The sequence below is a fragment of the Oncorhynchus mykiss genome, chromosome 1 (assembly GCF_057628025.1).
Source record: "Oncorhynchus mykiss isolate SJ-2025 chromosome 1, ASM5762802v1, whole genome shotgun sequence".
NCBI lineage: Eukaryota > Metazoa > Chordata > Actinopteri > Salmoniformes > Salmonidae > Oncorhynchus > Oncorhynchus mykiss.
The window spans coordinates 72,650,274-72,674,997 of NC_143022.1; the positions used below are offsets into that span (position 1 = coordinate 72,650,274).

General features: G+C 46.9%; 1 protein-coding gene across 50 annotated transcripts in view; it reads left to right on the forward strand.

Moving 5' to 3' along the window:
* The window catches only part of birc6 (baculoviral IAP repeat containing 6), a 156,323-nt gene that overhangs the window by 40,785 nt on the left and 90,814 nt on the right, over positions 1–24,724 (forward strand). For 5 of the 50 annotated variants that reach the window (XM_021610131.3, XM_090238968.1, XM_090239092.1 and 2 more), the window contains exons 25-55: positions 1,418–1,717; positions 1,960–2,059; positions 6,478–6,692; positions 6,931–7,139; positions 7,325–7,671; positions 8,801–9,020; positions 9,298–9,434; positions 9,579–9,716; positions 10,092–10,219; positions 10,399–10,530; positions 10,869–11,084; positions 12,825–13,008; positions 13,183–13,383; positions 14,024–14,157; positions 14,736–14,889; positions 15,036–15,152; positions 15,263–15,420; positions 15,602–15,728; positions 15,865–15,975; positions 16,159–16,420; positions 16,642–17,213; positions 17,323–17,498; positions 17,693–17,789; positions 17,907–18,101; positions 18,224–18,424; positions 18,868–19,147; positions 19,242–19,498; positions 19,616–19,724; positions 19,853–20,077; positions 20,701–21,586; positions 21,685–21,828. In XM_021610131.3, coding sequence (XP_021465806.2) covers positions 1,418–1,717; positions 1,960–2,059; positions 6,478–6,692; positions 6,931–7,139; positions 7,325–7,671; positions 8,801–9,020; positions 9,298–9,434; positions 9,579–9,716; positions 10,092–10,219; positions 10,399–10,530; positions 10,869–11,084; positions 12,825–13,008; positions 13,183–13,383; positions 14,024–14,157; positions 14,736–14,889; positions 15,036–15,152; positions 15,263–15,420; positions 15,602–15,728; positions 15,865–15,975; positions 16,159–16,420; positions 16,642–17,213; positions 17,323–17,498; positions 17,693–17,789; positions 17,907–18,101; positions 18,224–18,424; positions 18,868–19,147; positions 19,242–19,498; positions 19,616–19,724; positions 19,853–20,077; positions 20,701–21,586; positions 21,685–21,828 — 6,732 coding nt within the window. Of the gene's footprint in view, positions 1–1,417; positions 1,718–1,959; positions 2,060–6,477; positions 6,693–6,930; positions 7,140–7,324; positions 7,672–8,800; positions 9,021–9,297; positions 9,717–10,091; positions 10,220–10,398; positions 10,531–10,868; positions 11,085–12,824; positions 13,009–13,182; positions 13,384–14,023; positions 14,158–14,735; positions 14,890–15,035; positions 15,153–15,262; positions 15,421–15,601; positions 15,729–15,864; positions 15,976–16,158; positions 16,421–16,641; positions 17,214–17,322; positions 17,499–17,674; positions 17,790–17,906; positions 18,102–18,223; positions 18,425–18,867; positions 19,148–19,241; positions 19,499–19,615; positions 19,725–19,852; positions 20,078–20,700; positions 21,587–21,684; positions 21,829–24,724 lie in introns of all 50 variants that reach the window. The other 45 variants (XM_021610080.3, XM_090238929.1, XM_090239066.1 and 42 more) reach the window with 29 other exon arrangements.

Here is a 24,724-nt window from a genome sequence, read left to right on the forward strand (position 1 = left end):
GTTGTAAAAAAAGACATTTTAAGTATTCAGACCCTTTACTCAGTACTTTGTTGAAGCACCTTTGGCAGTGATTACAGCTTAGTCTTCTTAGGTATGACGCTACAAGCTTGGCACACCTGTATTTGGGGAGTTTCTCCCATTCTCTGCAGATCCTCTCAAGCTCTGTCAGGTTGGATGAGGAGCGTTGCTTCACAGCTATTTTCAGGTCTCTCCATAGATGTTTGATAGGGTTCAAGTCTGGGTCTGGCTGGGCCACATAGGGCATTGAGACTTGTCCCGAAGCCACTCTTGTGTTGTCTTGGCTGTGTGCATAGGGTTGATGTCCTGTTGGAGGGTGAACCTTTGCCCCAGTCTGAAGTCCTGAGCGCTCTGGAGCAGTTTCTCATCAAGGTGTTCTCTGTACTTTGCTCTGTTCATCTTTCCCTCGATCCTGACTAGTCTCCCAGTCCCTGCCGCTGAAAAAAATCCCCCCATGCTGCCACCACCATGCTTCAAAGTAGGGATGATGGCAGGTTTCCTCCAGACGTGACGCTTGGCATTCAGGCCAAAGAGTTTAATCTTGGTTTCATCAGACCAGACCATGGTCTTGAGAGTCCGTAAGGTGCTTTTTTGGCAAACTCCAAGCAGACAGTTGTGCCTAGTACTGAGGAGTGGCTTCCGTCTGGCCACTCTACTATAAAGGCCTTATTGGTGGAGTGCTACAGAGATGGTTGTCCTTCTGGAAGGTTCTCCCATCTCCACAGAGGAACTCTGGAGCTCTGTCAGTGACCATCGGGTTCTTGGTCCCCACTCTGACCAAGGCCCTTCTCCCCTGATTGCTCAGTTTGGCCAGGCAGCCAGCTCTAGGAAGAGTCTTGGTGGTTCCAAACTTATTCCATTTAAGAATGATCAATGCTGAAGAAATGATTTGGTACCCTTCCCCAGATCTGTGACTCGACACAATCCTGTCTCTGAGCTTTACGGCCAGTTCCTTAGACCTCATGGCTTGGTTTTTGCTCTGACATGCACTGTCAACTGTGGTACTTTTGTCGACAGGTGTGTGCCTTACCAAATCATGTCCAATCATTTTGAATTTACCGCAGGTGGACTCCAATCAAGTTGGATGATCAATGGGAACATGATGCACCGTAGCTCAATTTCAAGTCTCATAGCAAAGGGTCTGAATAATTATGTAAATAAGATATATATATATATATATATATATATATATATATATATATTTTATTAGAAAAAACGTTGTCATTATGGGGTATTGTGTGTAGATTGAGGATTTGTATTTATTTTATAAGTTTTAGATTAAGTCTGTAACATAAAATGTGGATAAAGTGAAGCGGTCTGAATAGTTTCCGAATGCAATGTATCAGTGTGATATTTGGCAGTTTTAGCCAAGTAGTAATCCTGTCTGTGTTCGGAACAGAAGGCCAAGCTGGAGGCAAAGTTGCACCAGACCACTTCAGCAGCTGCGGCCTCCGGCGTGGGGCCCATCCACAACTCTGTGCCTTCCAGTGCCCCCGGCTTCTTCATCCATCCCTCTGAAGTCATCCCCCCCACGCCCAAGACCACCCCGCTGTTCATGACGCCACCACTCACACCTCCCAACGAGGCGGTGTCGGCAGCCATCAGTGTGGAGCTGGCCCAGCTCTTCCCTGGCTCCATGATAGACCCACCGCCTGTCAACCTGGCCGCACACAACAAGAACAGCCAGAAAGCCAAGCCGGTCAGTCACAAACAACTCTTTGACGGCAGATAGCCTAGCGTTTAAGAGTGTGGGCCAGTAACCGAAAGGTTGCGTCTGCTAAATTACTAAAATGCCAATAGCTCAAAGCACAGCAGTTAGGTTTGTGCTTTCACATGAACACCAAGGGACTTTTGTTGCATTTCGTCAGTTAATAAAATATTTAAATGAAGAAGTTTTATATTCAAAATGTTTTGACTGAAAAGCATCTTTGTTTGTTGCAGAACCCCATGGGCAGCGGTCTGGCGTTGGCCCTCTCTCAAGCCTCTCACTTCCTCCAGCCTCCTCCACAGCAGTCCATCATCATTGAGCGCATGCACTCTGGTAAGTACAGTTACCTTTTTGTGCCTTTTTACCTGGATCAACAGTTGTAAATTAAACTCAAGAGCGTATACACTACTTGACCAAAAGTATGTGGACACCTGCTCGTTTGACAACCCTCAAATCATGGTCACTCCACTCTTCTGGGAAGGCTTTCCACTAGATGTTGGAACATTGCTGCAGGAACTTGCTTCCATTCAGCCAAGCGTGTTAGTGAGGTCAGGCACTGATTTAGGGCAATTAGGCCTGGCTCGCAGGAGGCGTTCCAATTCATCCCAAAGGTGTTCAATGGGGTTGAGGTGAGGGCTCTGTGCAGGCCAGTCAAGTTCTTCCACACCGATCTCAACAAACCTTTTCTGTGTGGACCTCAATTTGTGCACAGGGGCATTGTCAAGCTGAAACAGGAAAGGGCCTTCCACAAACTGTTGCCATAATCTTCTAGAATGTCATTGTAGGCTTTAGCACTAAGATTTCCCTTCACTGGAACTAAGGGGCTTAACCCAAACCATTATTCCTCCTCCAAACATTACAGTTGGCACTATGCATTGGGGCAGGTAGTGTTGTCTTGTCATCCGCCAAACGCAGATTCGTCTGTCCGACTGCCAGATGGTGGAGCATGATTCATCACGCCAGAGAACAAGTTTCCACTGCTCCGGAGTTCAATGGCAACTAGCTTTACACCACTCCAGCCGACGCTTGGCATTGTGCATGGTCATCTTAGGCTTGTGTGCGGCTGCTCGGCCATGGAAACCCATTTCATGAAGCTCCAGACAAACAGTTATTGTGCTGCCGTTGCTTCCAGAGGCAGCTTTGAACTCAGTAGTGAGGACAGATTTTTACATACTACGAGCATTAGCACTTTCCGGTCCTGTTCTGTAAGCTTGTGTGGCCTACCACTCTACGGTTGAGCCGTTGTTGCTCCTTGACATTTCCACTTCACAATAACAGCATTTACGCTTGACCTGGGCAGCTCTAACAGGCCAGGAATTTGACGAACTGACTTGTTGTTATCCTATGACGGTGCCATGTTGAAAGTCACTGAGCTCTTCAGTGAGGCCATTCTTCTGCCAATGTTTTTCTATGGAGATCGCATGGCTGTTTGCTCGATTTTATACACCTGTCAGCAACGGATGTGGCTGAAATGGCCAAATCCACTAATTTGAAGGGGTGTCCATATACTTTGTGTATATACATACATGCATGCATGCACGTATGCACACATATACATACAGTTGAAGTTGGAAGTTTACATACACTTAGGTTGGAGTCATTAACTCGTTTTTCAACCACTCCACAAATTTCTTGTTAACAAACTATAGTTTTGGCAAGTCGGTTAGGACATCTACTTTGTGCATGACGCAAGTAATTTTTCCAACAATTGTTTACAGACAGATTATTTCACTATCACAATTCCAGTGGGTGAGAAGTTTACATGCACTAAGTTGACTGTGCCTTTAAACAGCTTGGAAAATTCCAGAAATTATGTCATAGCTTCTGATAACCTAATTGACATCATTTGACTCAATTGGAGGTGTACCTGTGGATGTATTTCAAGGCCTACCTTCAAACGCAGTGCCTCTTTGCTTGACATCATGGGAAAATCAAAAGACCTCAGAAAAAATATTGGTTCATCCTTGGGAGTAATTTCCATGCCTGAAGGTACCACTTTTATCTGTACAAACAATCGTACGCAAGTCTAAACACCATGGAACCATGCAGCCGGCATACCTCTCAGGAAGGAGACACGTTCGGTCTCTTAGAGATGAACGTACTTTTGTTCGAAAAGTGCAAATCATCCCAGAACAACAGCAAAGTAACTTGTGAAGATGCTGGAGGAAACAGGTACAAAAGTATCTATATCCACAGTAAAACGGGTCCTAAAGCGACATAACCTGAAAGGCCTCTCAGCAAGGAAGAAGCCACTGCTCCAAAACCGCCATTAAAAAAGCCAGACTAACCTCCCGGGTGGCGCAGTGGTTAAGGGCGCTGTACTGCAGCGCCAGCTGTGCCATCAGAGTCCCTGGGTTCGCGCCCAGGCTCTGTCGTAACCGGCCGCGACCGGGAGGTCCGTGGGGCGACGCACAATTTGGCCTAGCGTCGTCCGGGTTAGGGAGGGATTGGTCGGTAGGGATCTCCTTGTCTCATCGCGCACCAGCGACTCCTGTGGCGGGCCGGGCGCAGTGCGCGCTAACCAAGGTTGCCAGGTGCACGGTGTAGCCTCCGACATATTGGTGCGGCTGGCTTCCGGGTTGGATGCGTGCTGTGTTAAGAAGCAGTACGGCTGGTTGGGTTGTGTATCGGAGGACGCATGACATTCAGCCTTCGTCTCTCCCGAGCCCGTACGGGAGTTGTAGCAATGAGACAAGATAGTAGCTACTACAACAATTGGGGAGAAAAAGGGGTAAAATATTTTTTTTTTTTAAAGCCAGACTACGGTTTGCAACTGCACATGGGGACAAAGATTGTACTTTTTGGAGAAATGTCCTCTGGTCTGATGGCATAAAATAGAACTGTTTGGCTGTAATGACCATCGTTATGCTTTGAGGAAAAACGGGGAGGCTTGCAAGCCGAAGAACACCATCCCAACCGTGAAGCACGACGGTGGCAGCATCATGTTGTGGGGGTGGTTTGCTGCCGGAGGGACTGGTACACTTCACAAAATAGATGGTATCATGAGGCAGGAAAATTATGTGGATGTCTTGAGATGTTGCTTCAATATATCAGTCGGGAAGTTAAAGCTTGGTCGCAAATGGGTCTTCCAAATGGAAACTGACCCCAGGCATACTCCCAAAGTTGTGGACAACCTTAGTCAAGGTAGTGGAGTGGCCATCACAAAGCTCTGACCTCAATCCTATAGAATATTTGTGGGCAGAACTGAAAACCATGGAGGCCTACAAACCTGACTCAGTCACACCAGCTCTGTCAGGAGGAATGGGCCAACATTCACCCAACTTATTGTGGGAAGCTTGTGGAAGGCTACCCAAAAAGTTTGACCCAAGTTAAACCATTTAAAGGCAATGCTACCAAATACTAATTGAGTGTATGTAAACTTCTGACCCACTGGGAATGTGATGAAAGAAATAAAAGCTGAAAAAAATAATTCTCTATTCTGACATTTCGCATTCTTAAAATAAAGTGGTGATCCTAACTGACCTAAGACGGGGCATTTTTACTAGGATTAAATGTCAGAAATGGTGAAAAACCCAGTTAAAAGTATTTGGCTAAGGTGTATGTAAACTTCCGATTTCACTTTACATACAGTGCCAGTCAAAAGTTTGTAGTCATTCAAGGGTTTTTCTTTATTTTTGCTATTTTCCTCATGGTAGAATAATAGTGAATATGTCAAAACTATGAAATAACACACATGGAATCAGGAAGTAACCAAAAAAAAGTGTTAAACAAATATATTTTATATTTGAGATTTTATATCTTGGCATTCTCTCAACCAGCTTCATGAGTTAGTCACTTGCAATACATTTCAATTAACAGGTGTGCCTTGTTAAAAGTTAATTTTTGGGAATTTCTTTCCTTAATGCGTTTGAGCCAATCAGTTGTGTTGTGACAAGGTACGGGTCGTATACAGATGATAGCCCTATTCCCCAAATTATGGCAAGAACAGCTCGAATAAGCAAAGAGAAGTGACAGTCCATCATTACTTTAAGACATGGTCAGTCAATCCGGAACATTTCAAGAACTTTTAAAGTTTCTTCAAGTGCAGTCGCAAAAACCATCAAGCTCTATGATGAAACAGGCTCTCATGAGGACCGCCACAGGAAAGGAAGAACCAGAGTTACTTCTGCTGCAGAGGATAAGTTCATTAGAGGTAACTGCTCCTCAGTTTGAGGCCCAAATAAATGCTTCAGAGTTCAAGTAACAGACACATCTCAACATTAACTGTTCAGATGAGAATGTGTGAATTAGGCCTTCATGGTCGAATTGCTGCAAAGAAACCACTACTAAATGACACCTTCAGACTGTGTAAGGGCCGTTTTGACCAAGGAGGAGGAGTGATGGAGCGCTCCATCAGATGACCTGTCCTCCACATTCACCCGACCTCAACCCAATCGGGATGATTTGGACCACAGGTTGAAGGAAAAGCAGCCAACAAGTGCTCAGCATTTGTGGGAATTCCTTCAAGACTGTTGGAAAAGCATTCCAGGTGAAGCTGCTTGAGTGCCAAGAGTGTGCAAAGCTGTCAAGGCAAAGGGTGGCTACTTTGAAAAATCTCAAATATAAAATAGATGTGGAACCAAAAAAAAACAATCTAAAAAATAAATAAAAAAACCCTTGAATGAGTAGGTGTCTAAACTTTTGACTGGTACTGAATGTCTCATGAGTTGTGCCCTATATGGCAAATAGGGATTCATTTGAGATGTTGTTTTGGAAAGCTCTTGTGACCTAAATACCTCCTCTCGTCCCAGGAGCGCGGAGATTTGTGACACTGGACTTTGGTCGTCCCGTGCTACTGACAGACGCTCTGATCCCCACCTGTGGGGACCTGGCCTCTCTGTCCATCGACATCTGGACGCTGGGGGAGGAGGTGGACGGACGCAGGCTAGTGGTTGCCACGGACATCAGCACCCACTCCCTCATCCTGCACGACCTTCTGCCGCCCCCTGTCTGCCGCTTCATGAAAGTCAGTGGCATTGATGCATTGTCTCTGAAGATCTTTGTCCATTTGTCTTCTTTTCTATACCTTTTCTTATTCACGGGTTTCGAATAAGTATCTGAACTCTGTGGGCACTGAAGAAATTGCGCCGTTATCCATTTTTTTCCCTCAATGAGCATTCTGTGAAAAAATTACTATGTTCCACAGCAGCTGTTTTCCTACAACCTAATCCCCTTTTCTCCATCCCTCCCACTTCACCCAACAGATCACTGTGATTGGTCGTTATGGCAGCACCAATGCCCGGGCCAAGATCCCATTGGGCTTCTACTATGGCCACACCTACATCCTGCCCTGGGAGAGCGAGCTGAAGCTGATGCACGACCCCCTGAGGGGAGAGAGTGATGCGGCCAGCCAACCTGACTTGGACCAGCACCTGGCCATGATGGTGGCCTTGCAGGAGGACATCCAGTGCAGGTCAGAAGGCATACCAAACTATTCAACTAGTTAGCTAACTCTGATTTAAGTTATTTGAGATATATGTTTATGCAGTATCTGCTAGACAGACAAGCTTTGTCATCAATGGAGATGGACTAATGCTTTGTGGATATAGGATGCAAATTTGACTCTTACTTCTCTTTTGTGCTCGCCCTCTCCCTAAGGTACAACCTGGGGTGCCACCGGCTGGAGACCTTACTCCAGAACATCGACCTGCCTCCTCTGAACAGTGCCAACAATGCCCAGTACTTCCTGCGGAAGCCTGACAAGGCGGTGGAGGAGGACGCGCGTGTCTTCTCGGCCTATCAGGACTGTATCCAGCTGCAGCTACAACTCAACTTGGCCCACCACGCTGTCCAGAGGCTCCGCGTATCCCTGGGAGCCGGGCGCAAGATCCTGCCTGAGCCCTACGACCCCCGGGAGCTCATCCAGAACTCATCCACCGAGCAGCTGAGAACCATCATCCGCTACCTGCTGGACACACTCCTCAGCCTTCTGCACTCTAACAATGGTGAGATGTCTGGGGAGGGCCACAGGGTCTGTATCAGGGATGGGATCTACTTTTCTGAAAAGTTGAAGTTGGCCTAGCCTCAAACCAGTATCCTTCTTTACCTGATAGTCTGTTCTCCTAACAACATCTCTAGGGGACATTGGTAGGTTATTTTTTAGAATGATCTGAGTCACACCTCCTCAATACATGTATTTTCCCCTTCTTGCATAAGCCTATAGCATTTTTGTACCGTAGCCATGTTTGAAGCATGAATTCTTTCAAGCCACGAGAAATGTAGGAATAAATTATTTGCTGTTTTTGTCTTCTGCCCTCGCTTGCCTTTTTCAATGAAATAGCCTATGTTTTCAATGCGTATTCTCACAACCAATTCTGTATGATGTCTTTGAAAAAGTTTTGATAAATACTCGCTTTTCAAAGTTGTTCAAAGTTAACTGAAAGCCCATGGTTCTGTGAAGAGTGCTTAGCAATCTTCTCTCACCCGTCAAATCACTACTGACGCTCCCTAGCAGCTCGTCATACAGTTTCATGTTGTCTCTTCTTATGAAAGAGAATAAAGTATTACCCCCTTGCTGCTGATGTTTCCTGGCGTTATGCCTGCGCTGTCTCTGTACCCTCAGTGAATTCCAAATGGCCCTGTTCAGAGCAGTGGAATGGAGCCTTTCATTTAATCTCCCTCATTATATCCAGCCCTCTGTAGTTCTCTCACTGGCTGTCTGCAGAATAGTGAATTGAGATGTCTAGTTTTAAGGTCTTGATTGGAAGGATAATGTCTGTACTTTTCTCTCCGAAGTGAAGAGTTGCTTTTTCAAGGCCTGTGGTTTCTGTGTAGTGGTCCGTGTCTCCTCATGAAAGGCCCTTTCTGGGAACTGTGGACTTTGTGGACTTTTCCTCTGTTGAACGCTATTTGATTTAGTCAAGTACGTGTGGTAATTTAATGTTTTTGGCAGTCACTTGCGTTGTACCCCTCTTGCAGTTTCCCCCCTCGTTATATCACGTACCCTCTTAGTTGATATCGCCACCCTTGTACAGTATTTATTTGTTTATATTTAGCTTGTTTGTGTTTCCTTCCCACTCATCCTTCCCTAGCTCTCATTTGACATCATACTTTCTCCTTGTCCTTCCCCTCTAGGGCACGCAGTCCCGTCCGTGCTGCAGAGCACGTTCCACGCGCAGGCCTGCGAGGAGCTCTTCAAGCACCTGTGCATCAGCGGCACGCCCAAGATCCGTCTGCACGCGGGCCTGCTGCTGGTGCAGCTGTGTGGAGGGGAGCGCTGGTGGGGCCAGTTCCTCTCTAACGTCCTGCAGGAGCTCTACAACTCTGAGCAGCTGCTCATCTTCCCCCAGGACAGGTGGGCCTTTATGTACTGAGGAGCTGTCTCTATCCACTGCACTCCCTTTAGATTCTTTGCACCACACTGACAAACTGTAGCTCCTTGGACAATCATTATGTCCACACTTCCCCCTCACAACACAAACTGGTTACTGTCTCTCTAACTTCCGTAAAGATAGGTGTGTGTTTGAATGTAACAAACACCTATCTTTATATCAGAAGCACCCACCCAGACTTATTGATTTGTGCTTCCATGTTGCGGAGATTGACCGGGTCCTATATGTGTCGTCCCTCAGGGTCTTCATGCTCCTGTCCTGCATCGGCCAAAGATCCTTGAGCAACAGCGGCGTGCTGGAGGGGCTACTTAACCTGCTGGACAGCCTGCTGTCCCCCCTACAGCAACCTATGGCGGCTGCCCATCACAGGACTGAAGGTGGGCTAGCCGGAGGTGGCGGGTCCCTGGGCTGGGGCTGGCAGCAGGGATGGGTGGCTGGGGTGGTCCCTGGCCCCAGCACCGGGCTCCCAGGGCTCTGGACTCAACCAGCAACCTATGAGTATGTGTCTGTGTGTGCGGCAGGTGTGTTGGACGTCCCCATGATCAGCTGGGTGGTGATGCTTGTGTCGCGGCTGCTGGACTACGTGGCCAGTGTGGAGGACGAGGCGTCTGCAGGCAAGAAGCACCTGGGAGGGAAGGAGAGGGAGCGCACCTTGACAGGTAGCGTAGTGTAGGCTAGGGCGGTGTAGCTCTCCAATGAGATGTGCTGCTGAGGACTTATGAGGCCAAGCAATCACGACACTGATCATATTTATTGTTTTGTCTACCCTATTCCCTGCTTTTTGACTTTAAAAAAATATTTTCTAACAGCCTGGTTACACGAGTGATGTTATAGGCTTAGGATAAACTTGTATCCTACTACTCTTTGTCTGCGAGGCTAGCTATAAAATCAACAAGGTTTTATTACAAAAAAAGTATTACGTTTTGAGAACCACGAATCATATTAACAGGGTAATATTATTGCACATTGATTTGGAACCAAAAACCCAACTCTAACGTGCCTTTTTTCCCCCCACCTCTCTCCAATGAATCAAGGTAATCAGTGGAGCTTTATAAATAACAGCCTCCAGTCCTCCAGCTCTAACCGCTCAGCCAAAGGCAACAGCAGCCTGGATCGCCTGTACTCCCGCAAGATCCGCAAACAGCTGGTGCACCACAAACAGGTAAATGTGTCCAAATCCAACGTCCGGTCCATCTCAAAAATGTCAGGGAGTTGTGAATCTCTCCCGTAAATCTGTGTTAGTCATAGTTAATGTGTTCTCCCTCTTACTACTGGCTTTGCATGAAGTCATGTAAAAGATGGTCTTTACGGTGTTTATTTATCCTGTCCTTTTCATTGTAGCAGTTAAATCTATTGAAGGCAAAACAGAAGGCTTTGGTGGAGCAAATTGAGAAGGAGAAGATCCAGAGCAACAAAGGCTCCTCATACAAACTGCTGGTGGAGCAGGCCAAGCTGAAACAGGCCACATCCAAGGTGAGGATTTCAGATACTCTGAAAAGGAAAGTTGGAATAGCAAAGGGTTTTCCCGTAGAAATCAAATGACTAAGAATGAAATAATTATTTTTCTCTCATCTTGGTAACACAAAAATATAAATCAAATATGTTTTTGGGTCACCTTTCAACAAGCTATGACCGATCTGCACATGTAGTTAGCATAGCGTGTGCACCAACACACTCACACAGGTTACAAATATGCTAGTTGGAATAGGGATAGATTAAACCATGTGTATTACTTGACTTCCGCTGCCTGACATCTGCCTCCATCTATTTTTCGCTCTCTCCATCTCTCCCCACATCTCTCTCCATGGCAGCACTTTAAGGACCTGATCCGTCTGAGGCGTACAGCTGAGTGGCCCCGCTCCACCCTGGACACAGAGGCCACGGCCGCCAAAGAGGCCCCAGAGGTGGAGCCTCTGCCCTTCACACTGGCCCACGAGCGCTGCATCTCCGTGGTGCAGAAACTGTCCCTTTTCCTCCTCTCCATGGACTTCACCTGTCACGCCGACCTCCTGCTGTTCGTTTGCAAGGTATGCACTGCCAGCAACTTTGATTTGCTGGCAATTGGGATTGGGTTGGCACTATGTACAGTGCCTTGCGAAAGTATTCGGCCCCCTTGAACTTTGTGACCTTTTGCCACATTTCAGGCTTCAAACATAAAGATATAAAACTGTATTTTTTTGTGAAGAATCAACAACAAGTGGGACACAATCATGAAGTGGAACGACATTTATTGGATATTTCAAACTTTTTTAACAAATCAAAAACTGAAAAATTGGGCGTGCAAAATTATTCAGCCCCTTTACTTTCAGTGCAGCAAACTCTCTCCAGAAGTTCAGTGAGGATCTCTGAATGATCCAATGTTGACCTAAATGACTAATGATGATAAATACAATCCACCTGTGTGTAATCAAGTCTCCGTATAAATGCACCTGCACTGTGATAGTCTCAGAGGTCCGTTAAATGCGCAGAGAGCATCATGAAGAACAAGGAACACACCAGGCAGGTCCGAGATACTGTTGTGAAGAAGTTTAAAGCCGGATTTGGATACAAAAAGATTTCCCAAGCTTTAAACATCCCAAGGAGCACTGTGCAAGCGATAATATTGAAATGGAAGGAGTATCAGACCACTGCAAATCTACCAAGACCTGGCCGTCCCTCTAAACTTTCAGCTCATACAAGGAGAAGACTGATCAGAGATGCAGCCAAGAGGCCCATGATCACTCTGGATGAACTGCAGAGATCTACAGCTGAGGTGGGAGACTCTGTCCATAGGACAACAATCAGTCGTATATTGCACAAATCTGGCCTTTATGGAAGAGTGGCAAGAAGAAAGCCATTGCTTAAAGATATCCATAAAAAGTGTCGTTTAAAGTTTGCCACAAGCCACCTGGGAGACACACCAAACATGTGGAAGAAGGTGCTCTGGTCAGATGAAATCAAAATTGAACTTTTTGGCAACAATGCAAAACGTTATGTTTGGCGTAAAAGCAACACAGCTCATCACCATGAAAACACACCATCCCCACTGTCAAACATGGTGGTGGCAGCATCATGGTTTGGGCCTGCTTTTCTTCAGCAGGGACAGGGAAGATGGTTCAAATTGATGGGAAGATGGATGGAGCCAAATACAGGACCATTCTGGAAGAAAACCTGATGGAGTCTGCAAAAGACCTGAGACTGGGACGGAGATTTGTCTTCCAACAAGACAATGATCCAAAACATAAAGCAAAATCTACAATGGAATGGTTCAAAAATAAACATATCCAGGTGTTAGAATGGCCAAGTCAAATTCCAGACCTGAATCCAATTGAGAATCTGTGGAAAGAACTGAAAACTGCTGTTCACACATGCTCTCCATCCAACCTCACTGAGCTCGAGCTGTTTTGCAAGGAGGAATGGGAAAAAAATTCAGTCTCTCGATGTGCAAAACTGATAGAGACATACCCCAAGCGACTTACAGCTGTAATCGCAGCAAAAGGTGGCGCTACAAAGTATTAAAAAGGGGGCTGAATAATTTTGCACGCCCAATTTTTCAGTTTTTGATTTGTTAAAGTTTGAAATATCCAATAAATGTCGTTCCACTTGATGATTGTGTCCCACTTGTTGTTGATTCTTCACAAAAAAATACAGTTTTATATCTTTGTTTGAAGCCTGAAATGTGGCAAAAGGTCGCAAAGTTCAAGGGGGCCGAATACTTTCGCAAGGCACTGTAAATGCATACATTGTCCGAAATTTGTGCTGATCACATGTCTGATTTGACCTTTCAGGTCTTGGCCAGGATAGCCAACGCCACCAGGCCCACTATCCACCTGTGTGAGGTGGTGTCGGAGCACCAGCTGGAGCGTCTGCTGTTGCTGCTGGTGGGGACAGACTTCAACAGGGGGGACATCTCCTGGGGAGGGGCCTGGGCCCAGTACTCCCTCACCTGCATGCTGCAGGACATCCTGGCAGGTAGGGGTAGCTGCTACAATTCAAGTCACTGTTCAATTCTCACGACATTGAAGAACTCGGTTTTCTAGCTAAACCTGGTATTCTATTATAGATATGGTGAATATTTGCGTTGCTAGCAGTCTTTAGGTGTTCAATTTCTCACAACACTAACCTTCTTCTGACTCCTCTCCTTAGGGGAGCTGCTGTCCCCAGGGTCCCTGGATGGTATGGACGAGGGGGCGGTGGGCGAGGAAGCAGGGGCATCGTCCTCAGCAGGGATAGACTCTGACGACTCCCTAGCCCAGCCCACCCCCATCCCCCTCGTGGAAACCATTGACGAGGCCCTGTCTCCGGATATCATCGCAGGTACTCCTGGGACCTCCTCTGTTTTCCAAAGTGCGTTGGTAGTCCAGTCCTCGATCACATTTTACACATGGACCCCCTCACTTATCATGATGAATGCATTTGTGTTAAATTGTTTTTCTTTTTTCCCCTTTTAGCTAGCTGCATGTTTATTCTCAGTATTTTTTTCTGTATTTTGTGTGGCTTCCTGTTCTGACAGTTTTATTTTAAAGGAGAGTATTGATAGCTTCTCTAACCAGTTTAATTCGGAATGGACTGTTTTGTTATGTTTGCCTTTTTGGATATTGAGTTCAAACAGTGTAGATTTACTGCCTGTAAGATATCAAAATGCTTTACGGGGTGGTTGTTATTTTCCTCAGACTATTATTTAATTTGGGCAAAAGTTGCAATAATTCATGGTAGAAATCCTGACTTGAGATTGCGTAACTGAATTCAAACTATCACAAATCTTATTTCCCTTGACATCATCAATGGGCTACACAAAAGCACATATTTTGTGCGTTAATACCAAGTCAGAATTTTGGCCAAAGTTGTCAGAGCTTGATGATTTAGTGGGCCAACCAATTTTTTGTAGGCCTTAAAATTGCCTAGTAATTTCCTAAAAGAAGGCCTCTGAGTTTTCTAGTTTAGTGTGCTTGCTTGGCAATATTAAAGCTCTTTTCGTTATTCAAAGGTGCTCCACCTCTGTCATCTTTGGAAAAAGATAAAGACATTGACTTTGACTTGCTACAAGACCTCATGGATGTTGATATTGATCCTTTAGATATTGATTTGGAAAAAGATCCCCTTGCCGCCAAAGTCTTTAAGGTACGTAACTTGCATGTTTCAACTGCGTGTTTTCTATTCCACTCCCTTCTTTCTCTCTATTTAATGCTCTCTTGCATTTTATATTGAGTTATTGATAGCATCACCCCTGGGACTCATATTGATTCTGCCCAAAACAAACATCAGTTGTACATTAACTTAAATAAACCCCACTGATCAATGATGTAGCTTTTCAAATGTAAAACCATGTAAAACCATAATTTTCAATACATAAATGTGTGTGTCATACAAAGTTAGTTGTATTGAATCCCTCCCCAGCACCACCTCCCCCTTAGCCCTGCACCCTCACTTCTCCATACAACTTCCCAATTTAACTCGGCTCAGGCTTTTTGAGTCTCAAAGCAATTTTCTGTATGTAGTCCCAATCAATCAAACTAACGAACTTGGGAAAGTGTTATTCTCTTGACTCTTACTTTTCTTTCTGGGAAAAAAAAAACCCTCTGCCATTGCACGCGAAGGAATGTAGTGTTTGTGTGCATGTCATGTTATACAGGTACCTAGCATCTGAGAGGAATGACTGCGTTTGCGTTTCTCTTGTCTCTCTCTCTCTCTCCCTACAGCCCATTAGCAGCACCTGGTATGACTACTGGGGTGCTGACTATGGCACTTACGGTTACAACCCCTACATAGGGGGAGTAGGGATTGCTGTGTCCAAGCCCCCGGCTGTTGTCGAAAAGCCTGGGTCTCAGAGTCTCTCCATCTCCGTGTCACAAGGTGAAGGTGCATTTTGTATCCTGATATCATCTCCAAAGTTTAGTCTCATCTCGGACTCCACACCACTGCTTGTCACTCTAGCATGTTTCATGTGTGTAAAGCAATACATTCTGCCTTATAACCCTGACCGTTGACCTCTCCCGCAGCTCTGGACGCCCGCCTGGAGGTAGGGCTGGAGCAGCAGGCTGAGCTTATGCTCAAGATGATGGCCACACTGGAGGCAGACTCCATCTTGCAGGCACTCACATCAACCTCCCCTGCAGGTCTACACCTAAGAAAGAAATGATTTATAGACACGTCAGTCTTGGAAAAATATTTCAAGCCTGGTGAAACATCAGATGGCTGACCCTTCTGTGTCCCTCTCTCCCGCCAGTGTCCAAGGCATCCAACGGGACAGATGATTCTTTGCTGCGGGGGCTCCATGGGGGCTCCCCCCCAGGAAGCAGCCTAATGGTACAGGCCTCCTCCATCCCCATGCTGAGTGCCTGCTTCAACAAGCTATTCTCCATGCTCCAGGTGCACCACGTGCAGGTCAGTCACCAACAGACTGTTTAGTTAAGGGTCTCTACTACTCCAGAAGACTTGATTGACTTGTTGCAAATCCCTCAGCTTTACTCATCCCTCCACAGAGCTGGACCATTCTCAAGAATATGTTTGTTACCCTGGATTAGTGGATTTGTAGATTCAGTGCTCTCACATGTTTTTGCTTTAGTTGGAGTCTATGCTGCAGCTGTGGCTAACCCTCAGTCTCAACTCATGCTCTGGGGGCACTGAGGAAAGTGGATCTGACATCTTCATGTTCAACGCCAGTAGAGTGCCCACCATCCCACTCAACCAAGGTCAGAGGTCACCCTATGTCTCTCAATCCACTCCCTTTTCTGCTTAACTCTCAAACCATTCACTTTTAGTTTTTTCATATGGGTATGTGTACATGTGTTTGTATGTTAAACTTCTGTCTCCTGTGTTTCAATGCAGCCTCTATCAGCAGTTTCCTGTCGGTGCTAGCCTGGTATCCCAACACCTCCCTGAGGACCTGGTGTCTGGTGCTTCACTCCCTTACCCTCATGACCAACATGCCCTCCAGTGGTGAGTCCACCCTTAATAGGGTCTCACTCTTAAGACACAGTGCCACACCCACTGATGTTTCACATTGAGGATTGTGAAATAGTCATGTATATTGAAGTTGCAGTGTAACCAAAGATAATTAAAACCGAAGGACCTTCAACAGTACTCCTTTTTAATCGAGTGTGTGTATGTCCTGTGTGTCAGCAGCCTCCAGCAGTGGGATGGGAGCTCATGAGAGCACGGCCCAGCAGATGGTGTCGGACCCTACGCTGGTGCACGTGCTTGTACGATTCCTCTCTGGGTGCAACCCCCATGGCACCAGCCAGTACAGCTCCCAGGTCGGCCCCACTGCCACCCAAGCTATGCAAGAGTTCCTCACCAGGCTCCAGGTGCACCTCTCTTCCACCTGCCCACAGATGTTTAGCGAGTTCCTGCTCAAACTGATGCACATCCTGTCTACTGAGAGGTAGGTTGTCTAGAGGCATCAAGAGCAGCTTTTTGTTCCACCCCAGCACTTAATAGACATTATTCAAATGATCGCTAGTCATCTTCAATTTATCTGATGTTATAGCTGGGCTGCAACAAAAGCCATCCTTTTGATTCCATCACAATACAGTACACTGAATTGTTGTAAAGTGCCAGCGTCAATGACCCCCCCCCCCCCCATCTCTTCTCGTCTTCCTTCAGGGGTCCGTTCCAGTCAGGCCAGGGTCCTCTGGACGCTCAGGTCAAGCTGTTAGAGTTCACCCTGGAGCAGAACTTTGAGGTGGTGTCGGTGACCACCATCTCCTCTGTCATCGAGTCCATCACCTTCCTGGTGCACCACTACATCACCTGCTCTGACAAGGTGGTGTCCCGCAGTGGCTCCGACAGCTCTGTGGGCGCCCGCGCCTGCTTTGGAGGCCTCTTCGCCAACATCATCCGGCCCGGTGACGCCAAGGCGGTGTGCGGTGAGACCACGCGCGACCAACTCATGTTCGACCTACTTAAGCTAGTCAACGCCCTGGTTCAGCTGCCCCTGTCGGGCGACCGTGAGTTCAGCGGGCGTCTGCCCCCGGCAGGAAGCGGGGCGTCGGACAGCAGCGCGTCGGACGAGGAGAAGGTGTGCGGCAGCAAGGAGGGGGCAGCGGGAGGGGCCACCCCTAACCAGGGCCCTGCGGCCGGAGTGGCTGACCTGGTGCTGGCCAACCAGCAGATCATGAGCCAGATCCTCTCGGCTCTGGGCCAGTGCAACAGCAGCGCCATGGCTATGATCATAGGTAGGCATCTGCGCACTTACCTTTTGAAAGCTTTATTAATATGGATCACCTATGAGCCGATTTTACTATATTGAAATGTTTGTTATTGATGATACTTTCCTGTCTGTAGGGGCTAGTGGTCTCCACCTGACCAAGCATGAGAACTTCCATGGCGGACTAGATGCCATTTCTGTAGGAGACGGCCTGTTCACCATCCTCACCTCTCTGAGCAAGAGGGCCACCTCGGTGCAGGTTATGCTGCAGCCCATCCTCACCTACATGGCTTGTGGGTACATGGGCAGACAGGTAAGACTGAGCTCAGCCATGACCAAAAGGGCACCATTTTAGATTTTTCTGTTTAGACATTTACTTGTGAAGATTAAAAGATTGAGGGGGAAAAACTTAGCTTGAGTAGTACTTCTGTTTGTTATATATCTGACTGTTTGACCCATTGATGCTGAAAGTTTTTAAACCTCAAGCAGTCTTTGTATTTCTCCCAGGGCTCTCTGTCTACATGCCAGCTGTCTGAACCTCTGCTCTGGTTCATCCTCCGAGTGCTGGACACCAGCGAGGCACTTAAGGCATTCCACGACATGGGTGCGCACAACTACCTATATACATACATACACACACACACACACACATTTGGGGAAACATCCTAGTATATGGTCCATTAGACTAAACACATTGTGTTTGTATTTGACCTGCATGCAGGTGGGGTTCAGTTGATCTGTAACAACATGGTGACCAGCACACGGGCCATAGTGAACACGGCACGAAGCATGGTGTCCACCATCATGAAGTTCCTGGACACTGGCCCAGGGAAGGCTGCTGACGGCAGCCTCAAAGCCCGGGTCCTAGCCTCCGAGCCCGACAACGCAGAGGGACTCCACAACTTTGCTCCGCTCGGTATGTGGAGCTTTCCCTTTCATGTTTGAATGATTGCAGTTTGCCTTGTGTTTTTCCCTTTGTCCTATATTTGATGTCAAAATGTGCATGTGTCCTATTGAATGCTGTTTATCCCTCTGCAGGCACCATCACCTCCAGCAGCCCCACGGCCCAGCCGGCAGAGGTCCTCCTTCAGGCCACGCCCCCTCACAGACGGGCACGCTCAGCGGCCTGGTCCTACATCTTCCTGCCAGAGGAGGCGTGGTGTGACCTCACCATCCACCTCCCTGCTGCCGTGCTGCTGAAAGAGCTGCACATCCAGCCACACCTGGCCTCCCTCGCCAGTGAGTACAGCACCACATAACCCCCTGTGGGGGAAATAGTGCAGAGCAGTTGTCTTTTAATCAGAGACTGAATTAAATATAAACCGTTATGAGAATTTTCTTGCCAATCAATGACACTAGTTATCTAACTGATAGTTTAAGTGAAAACCAGCAGGACTTGCGCCTCTCTGGTTCCAGCAGGAGATCTGTGCCTCTCTGCTTCAGTGCCTTAAGGGCACACCGTCTACTGCCTCTTAAGCACGGTTTTCCTAATGACCCGCTTATTTCACCCACTCAAATATTAACCTACCAGTGTTGTCTATTGCCATTCTAAATATGCAAAAACTTGCATGGATTTTTCATGCTTCTGTGCCAGACGGTACCAGTTGGAGTGAATTTAAGTTGAACATACTCCACCCTCATCTACTATTGCTAACTCTGCCGTCTCTTTGTCCTCTCCGAAGCCTGCCCCTCCTCGGTCTCGGTTGAGATCAGTGCGGACGGGGTCAACATGCTGCCTCTGTCCACACCCATCATCACCAGCGGCCTCACCTACATCAAGATCCAGCTGGTGAAGGCTGAGGTGGCGTCTGCGGTGTGTCTGAGGCTCCACCGGCCCCGCGACGCCAGCACCCTGGGCCTGTCCCAGATCAAACTGCTTGGCCTCACCGCCTTCGGCAACACCTCCTCAGCCACCGTCAACAACCCCTTCCTGCCCTCCGAGGACCAGGTCTCTAAAACCAGGTAGAGGTTAGAGTGTCATATAAAAAAAAAATTGCTCATGCCACAGCAAATCTCTCTACTTAACCTGTGACCTTGCCATCTGTCTCTCCCACAGTATTGGCTGGCTACGTCTGCTTCACCACTGTCTGACCCACGTCAGTGACCTGGAGGCCACGATGGCCAGCGCCGCTGCCCCCACTGCCAATCTGCTCCAAACCTGCGCCGCCCTGCTTATGTCTCCCTACTGCGGCATGCACTCACCTAACATCGAGGCCGTGCTGGTCAAGATCGGCCTCCAGTCCACCCGCATCGGCCTAAAGCTCATTGACATCCTGCTGAGGAACTGTGCAGCCTCCGGCACTGACCCTACGAGTACATAGCCGCCATGTTAATAAAATGCTCATTGAACACATTGTACTCGTTTGAATCTCACAAATAGGTCTTGGCCTTTTGTCATTGTACTTAAATCATTGTGATTTTTCTGTTTAGACCTCAACAGTCCCCTGCTCTTCGGAAGGCTCAACGGACTCTCTTCAGACTCCACCATTGACATCCTGTACCAGCTGGGAACCACCCAGGATCCTGCGACTAAGGATAGGTAAAGACCACTTAACATCTACTGGTGTAGTATTGAGCCTAGTACTGCTGGGTCTATGTATTCTGGATCTGTGAAAGCAGCTCTTGATATGTTACTATTGACCAAGTAATCCCTGTCTCTCCTTCCAGGATCCACGCCCTTCTCCAATGGGTCCATGACTCGTCGCTGGTGGCGGCACACAAGAGGAGTGGCCCCGTGGGCTACATCCGCCAGAGCAGCTCCTCGTCACGGGAGTATGGCCTCGTCATGCCCTCTCCCTCCCACCTCCACGGTGTGGCGGCCATCTTGTGGCACAGTTACGAGTTGCCCGTGAACTACGACCTCCCAGTGCTGCTCAACAGAGAGCTCTTTGAGTAAGTGCTATATTGTCAGAAAATAAAAACTGGTCGATCCTTTACTCAGTCTAGCTCATCCACTGTGATTCTGTACTCTTTGTTCAGTCATGAAAAGCTAAGCAGAGCTTTCGCATGCTTTGAGCCATCAGTTTGAAGAACATGAGTTTTTTTGTACCCTGGTGAGAAAACAGCTCCCTGATGTTTTCAAGCTGTAGATTAAGTCTAAAGTTCCTCTCATCCCCATCTTGGTATGTCTTACATTTTACACACATCCTCTGTAAACATGAATACTGCATATATACTCTGTAAACACTTTACATCGAAAAGGGAAAACAGAGTACAAAACATAGTGAGCTCCACTGTCAGCTTTAATTTGAGGGTATTTTCATCCCATTTTTAAGTGGTTTACCCAGTATGGATGAAAATGCCCTCAAATTTAAAGCACTTTAAAGTCAGTCATTGTATACTTTCAAATACAAAGTGCTGGAGTAAAGAGCCAAAACAAATACAAATGTGTCACTGCCAATACTTTTGGAGTGAAAATATTCTGAAGGATTAAGGTTTCTGACCTGTTGATTTTAGAGGGATAGCTGTGAGTGTTGCTTGCTTTGTTTATACTGTTGTCCCTGTCTCTCCTGTAGACTTCTGTACAACTGGTCCATGTCCCTGCCGTGTAACATGGTGCTGAAGAAGGCAGTAGACAGCCTGCTCTGCTCCATGTGCCACATCCACCCCAGCTACTTCTCTCTGCTTATGTCCTGGATGGGCATCGTAGCCCCGCCCACCGCCGCCCAGCACCGCCTCTCCCTGACGGACGACGGCAAGAAACAGCATGACCTCAGCAGCGCTAACGCCACCACCAGCGCTGGCCTCACTGACGATTCCAAACATGCGCGGCCACCCATCGCCTTGTCTGAGTCTCAACTGACCACTCTGGCTGCAGCCTCCCAGTCACCCGGGGCGATAGAGCAGCTGCTGGACTCAGGCCTGCCCTCTCTGCTGGTCCGCAGCCTGGCCGGACTCTGCTGTGGTCTCCTGGCTGCAGCTGGCCTGCCCCTGCCCTCCACCGCCCAGGCCGAACGACGGCAGCACCATCACAACCACCACTCCTCTTCGGCATCTTCCTCTCAGAGCAGGGCGTCCTTGTCTGCAGAGCTGGCAGCCCCAGTGCTGCGTTTCCTCACTGAGGTTGGGAACAGTCATGCCATGAAGGACTGGCTAGGTGGGCCTGAGGTGAACCTGCTGTGGACCGCTTTGCTGTTCCTGCTTTGCCACAGCAGCGCCAGCGCAGGGGGAACCAGCGGTGTCCATGGCCACGCGGGAGCTCACTCTGCTGCCTCTGGTGGTGCGTGCTGCCCCCCTCCTCCGCCCCCACCCCAGCCTTCAGGGTCGCGCTACTCTCTGGCCTCCTCGACCAGGGGCAGCGGGCTCACCACCCAGCAGAGGACGGCAATCGAGAACGCCACAGTGGCCTTCTTCCTGCAGTGCATCTCCTGTCACCCCAACAACCAGCGGCTCATGGCACAGGTCCGGTGGAATGCATTGACTACACACATTTCCACCCTGACCAACCGTATCTGATAGATTACTAACGTGTGTCTTTGGTGGGCTCTTGTTCTCTGTAGGTGCTGTGTGAGCTCTTCCAGTCGGCCCCTCAGCGTGGAAGCGTGCCTGTCTCTGGCAACATCTCTGGCTTCATCCGCAGGCTCTTCCTGCAGCTCATGCTAGAGGATGAGAAGGTCACAGTCTTCCTGCAGTCGCCCTGTCCGGTGGGTACCAAGTTTCCGTAGGCTCTGATCTAGGATCAGCTCACCTTACTTGGAGTAATTTTATTCTCCTCCAAATTGGAAAGGAAAGAACTGTCAGTGATGTGATATCCCAAGATGACCACAAGAGGCCAGCCCAGCAGTACAGAAAATCCCTCCACACTCACTTGTAGGCTTTCCCCAGACTGATGCTTGTCGGAGAAACAGCACAGTCAAAATAATGCTCCATATTTCACCCTCCTCAATGATTAGTTGTCATGCGAGCAGTTTAGCGAGCAGTCATGGAAGGGGGAGTGAAAGTGGTTTCAATTGTCTAAAGCTAATTTCATTTGAACCTCCAGCCTGTCATTGTCCTCATTATTCTGCCCCATCCCGTTTTGGTGATATTTAACACTGTCAGGGAAGGGTAAGGGTCATCCCATGGGCAAGGTGAAGGATGACTTGTGCACGGCATGCCAAAAGGTTCCTGGTTATGCACGACGAGCCAAACATACCTCAAACATACCTCTAATTTAGGTCATTTGTGTGCTTAATTACACAAGGTGTCCTGGGAATCACATCAGTGAAGGTTAATTATGTATGATCAGTAGGTGATTAATAGCAGGATGGGTCTACATGATAATGTGTTTACACATTAGGTAGGGCTAGGGCTGTGGTGGTCATGATATTTTGTCAGACGGTTATTCTCCAGCAAAAGACTGCCGGTCTCTCTGTAATTGACCGTTAATTAACAAACACGTTTATAGTTTCCGGGTCTCCACGCATACAAGCTGCTGATGCGTGCCTTTGGAACATCTACATTTAAAAAAAAGTCTAAATCTATTTAATATACACATCACAATAAATCCCTTTTATTTTAGTCAGGTTTTAAAGAAAATGTATTTCAGACGAACAGAATACGAGTTGACCTACTGTATGTTTTTTTAGCAGTGGGTCATGCTGTAGGCTTGTTTGTTTAGCAGACAAGACATGCTTAAGTCCCGTGCCGTTATTTTATGATTTTATTTTAAGAATAAAATAATTTTACTTGGCTGAATAAATATAATATTTTAATTAGTTTATTTCAATTAGGGGAGGGGTGGAAAGGTTAGTGGAAAATAATAAAGGAACATATATTTTATGGAAGAGATATATTTAAAATGTTATGGGGGATTGTAAATGCTGCAGATAATTACATTGATAGAAGCCACAATCTCTCTGCAATATTAATTCTGATTTACCCGCTAAAAAAGTAGATATTTTTCCCATTCTGGAGAGAGTGCTGTTGAGTGTTAAATTGATCCTTTGAAACCCGTCATATACGGCAGATTTAGTTATTTTGCAACTTTAATTGTGAGTGATACAAACCTTAGAATGCCTTAGATATCAGCACATATATATGGGCTGCATGGTGCGACTACAGGCTATTGATGATTTGAGAAAGTAGCAAGAAAAGCTTGCCCTCTGTTGCATCAAGCTGCACATACTATTCTCTCGTCAAGGTATCATATTTTCACCCATCAGACTATTCTCAATTTAATCTTATCTTTGCTAATATGTGACATTTGTTTTGATTGAAATGGCCCATTATCAAATGTACAGGAACAGGGGCCAGGGAAAAATTACATGTCATCGGCATGAGCTCTAATAGCAAATGGAGGCTACTTTCCCACCTGTTTGTTTTTCAATCATGCCGGGTAGGCTATTCCGATTTTATAGGGGAGCATGTGCTTAATATGAGCAGCTTGGAAATAAATATAGTAGCAGCTGGGATCTCTTCTTTTTAGTGGCACCCATCTAAACTCTGCTTTCACACGCAATTTCATATAGGAATGTCTGGGCTTATAAGAACAGTTGTTTCACGCCATGCATCAACCACTGTTTGAGGAGCATGCAGCTTTTCGCTGCACGGCTGGTGATATTCCAACCGAACTTTGTATGCCATAGGCTCCCCAACCCTATTCCTGAAGCTACCCAGTGCTTAATTTGGGAAATTAAGTGAAATCTGTTCGGGAACATCGATATTAACATATTTTCACAGTGAAACCTTTCATTAAACTGACAGCCCCTTTCTGCGTGCTTGAGAAAGGAATGAAGGAGAGGGAGGAGGAGATGAAAATGCACGATAGTGATAGATTCTGTAGCTAAAGGTAATGGCAGCCTATTAATTATGGAAATACTATTGAAAATCGAATCCAAATTCACAATAATTGTAGGCTAACTCTGTAAGCCGCCCTGTACAATCAACAAACACCAATAGCCTAGGCCTATACTTTCTATTGTGGAAATTCTTATACAGGGACACTCGAAGTCCATCTTGAATAATCGTTGTTTATTATCAGTTAACTGGAGCGGTTCCAACCAACTTGATGCACCACAGTAAACGTCTGTCAGGAGCTCTCCCGGGGAAGTCCCGTGAGATCTCTTATGTACAGACAAGTTATATTTGCATGATTTAGCTTATTCATCCAAAATGTATGAATCAACGTTTGCTTCATTCATGTGACTGACCAATACTGGGTCATGCTTGTGACAGACTGATAGGCTTCTTCTCTCTATGCTGAGACCTTGAAACTGAGTGAACTTTCGTTCTCAAAACAAGGGTCTAGGCTTACTGCCAAATTGCAGATACTGATAGTGAGGATTCGTGTAATCAGTCACTTTCATGAACACAGAAAACGGTTATTAGAAAAGCACGAACACAGACCACAGAAGTGTATAAATAGAAAAGCACCAACATAACATTTTCCATCAAAGTTCTTTCCCAGACTCATGGCTGAAAGATTTGGAGCATAGCTTAAGGTAACCATTCTCCAGTATGCATATAATATAGTCCACAATCAAAGGCCATTTACTAGAATGTGTTTAATTTTGGAGTATAGGCTCGACCAATTATGTATCAAAGACATCTTAAATCTTT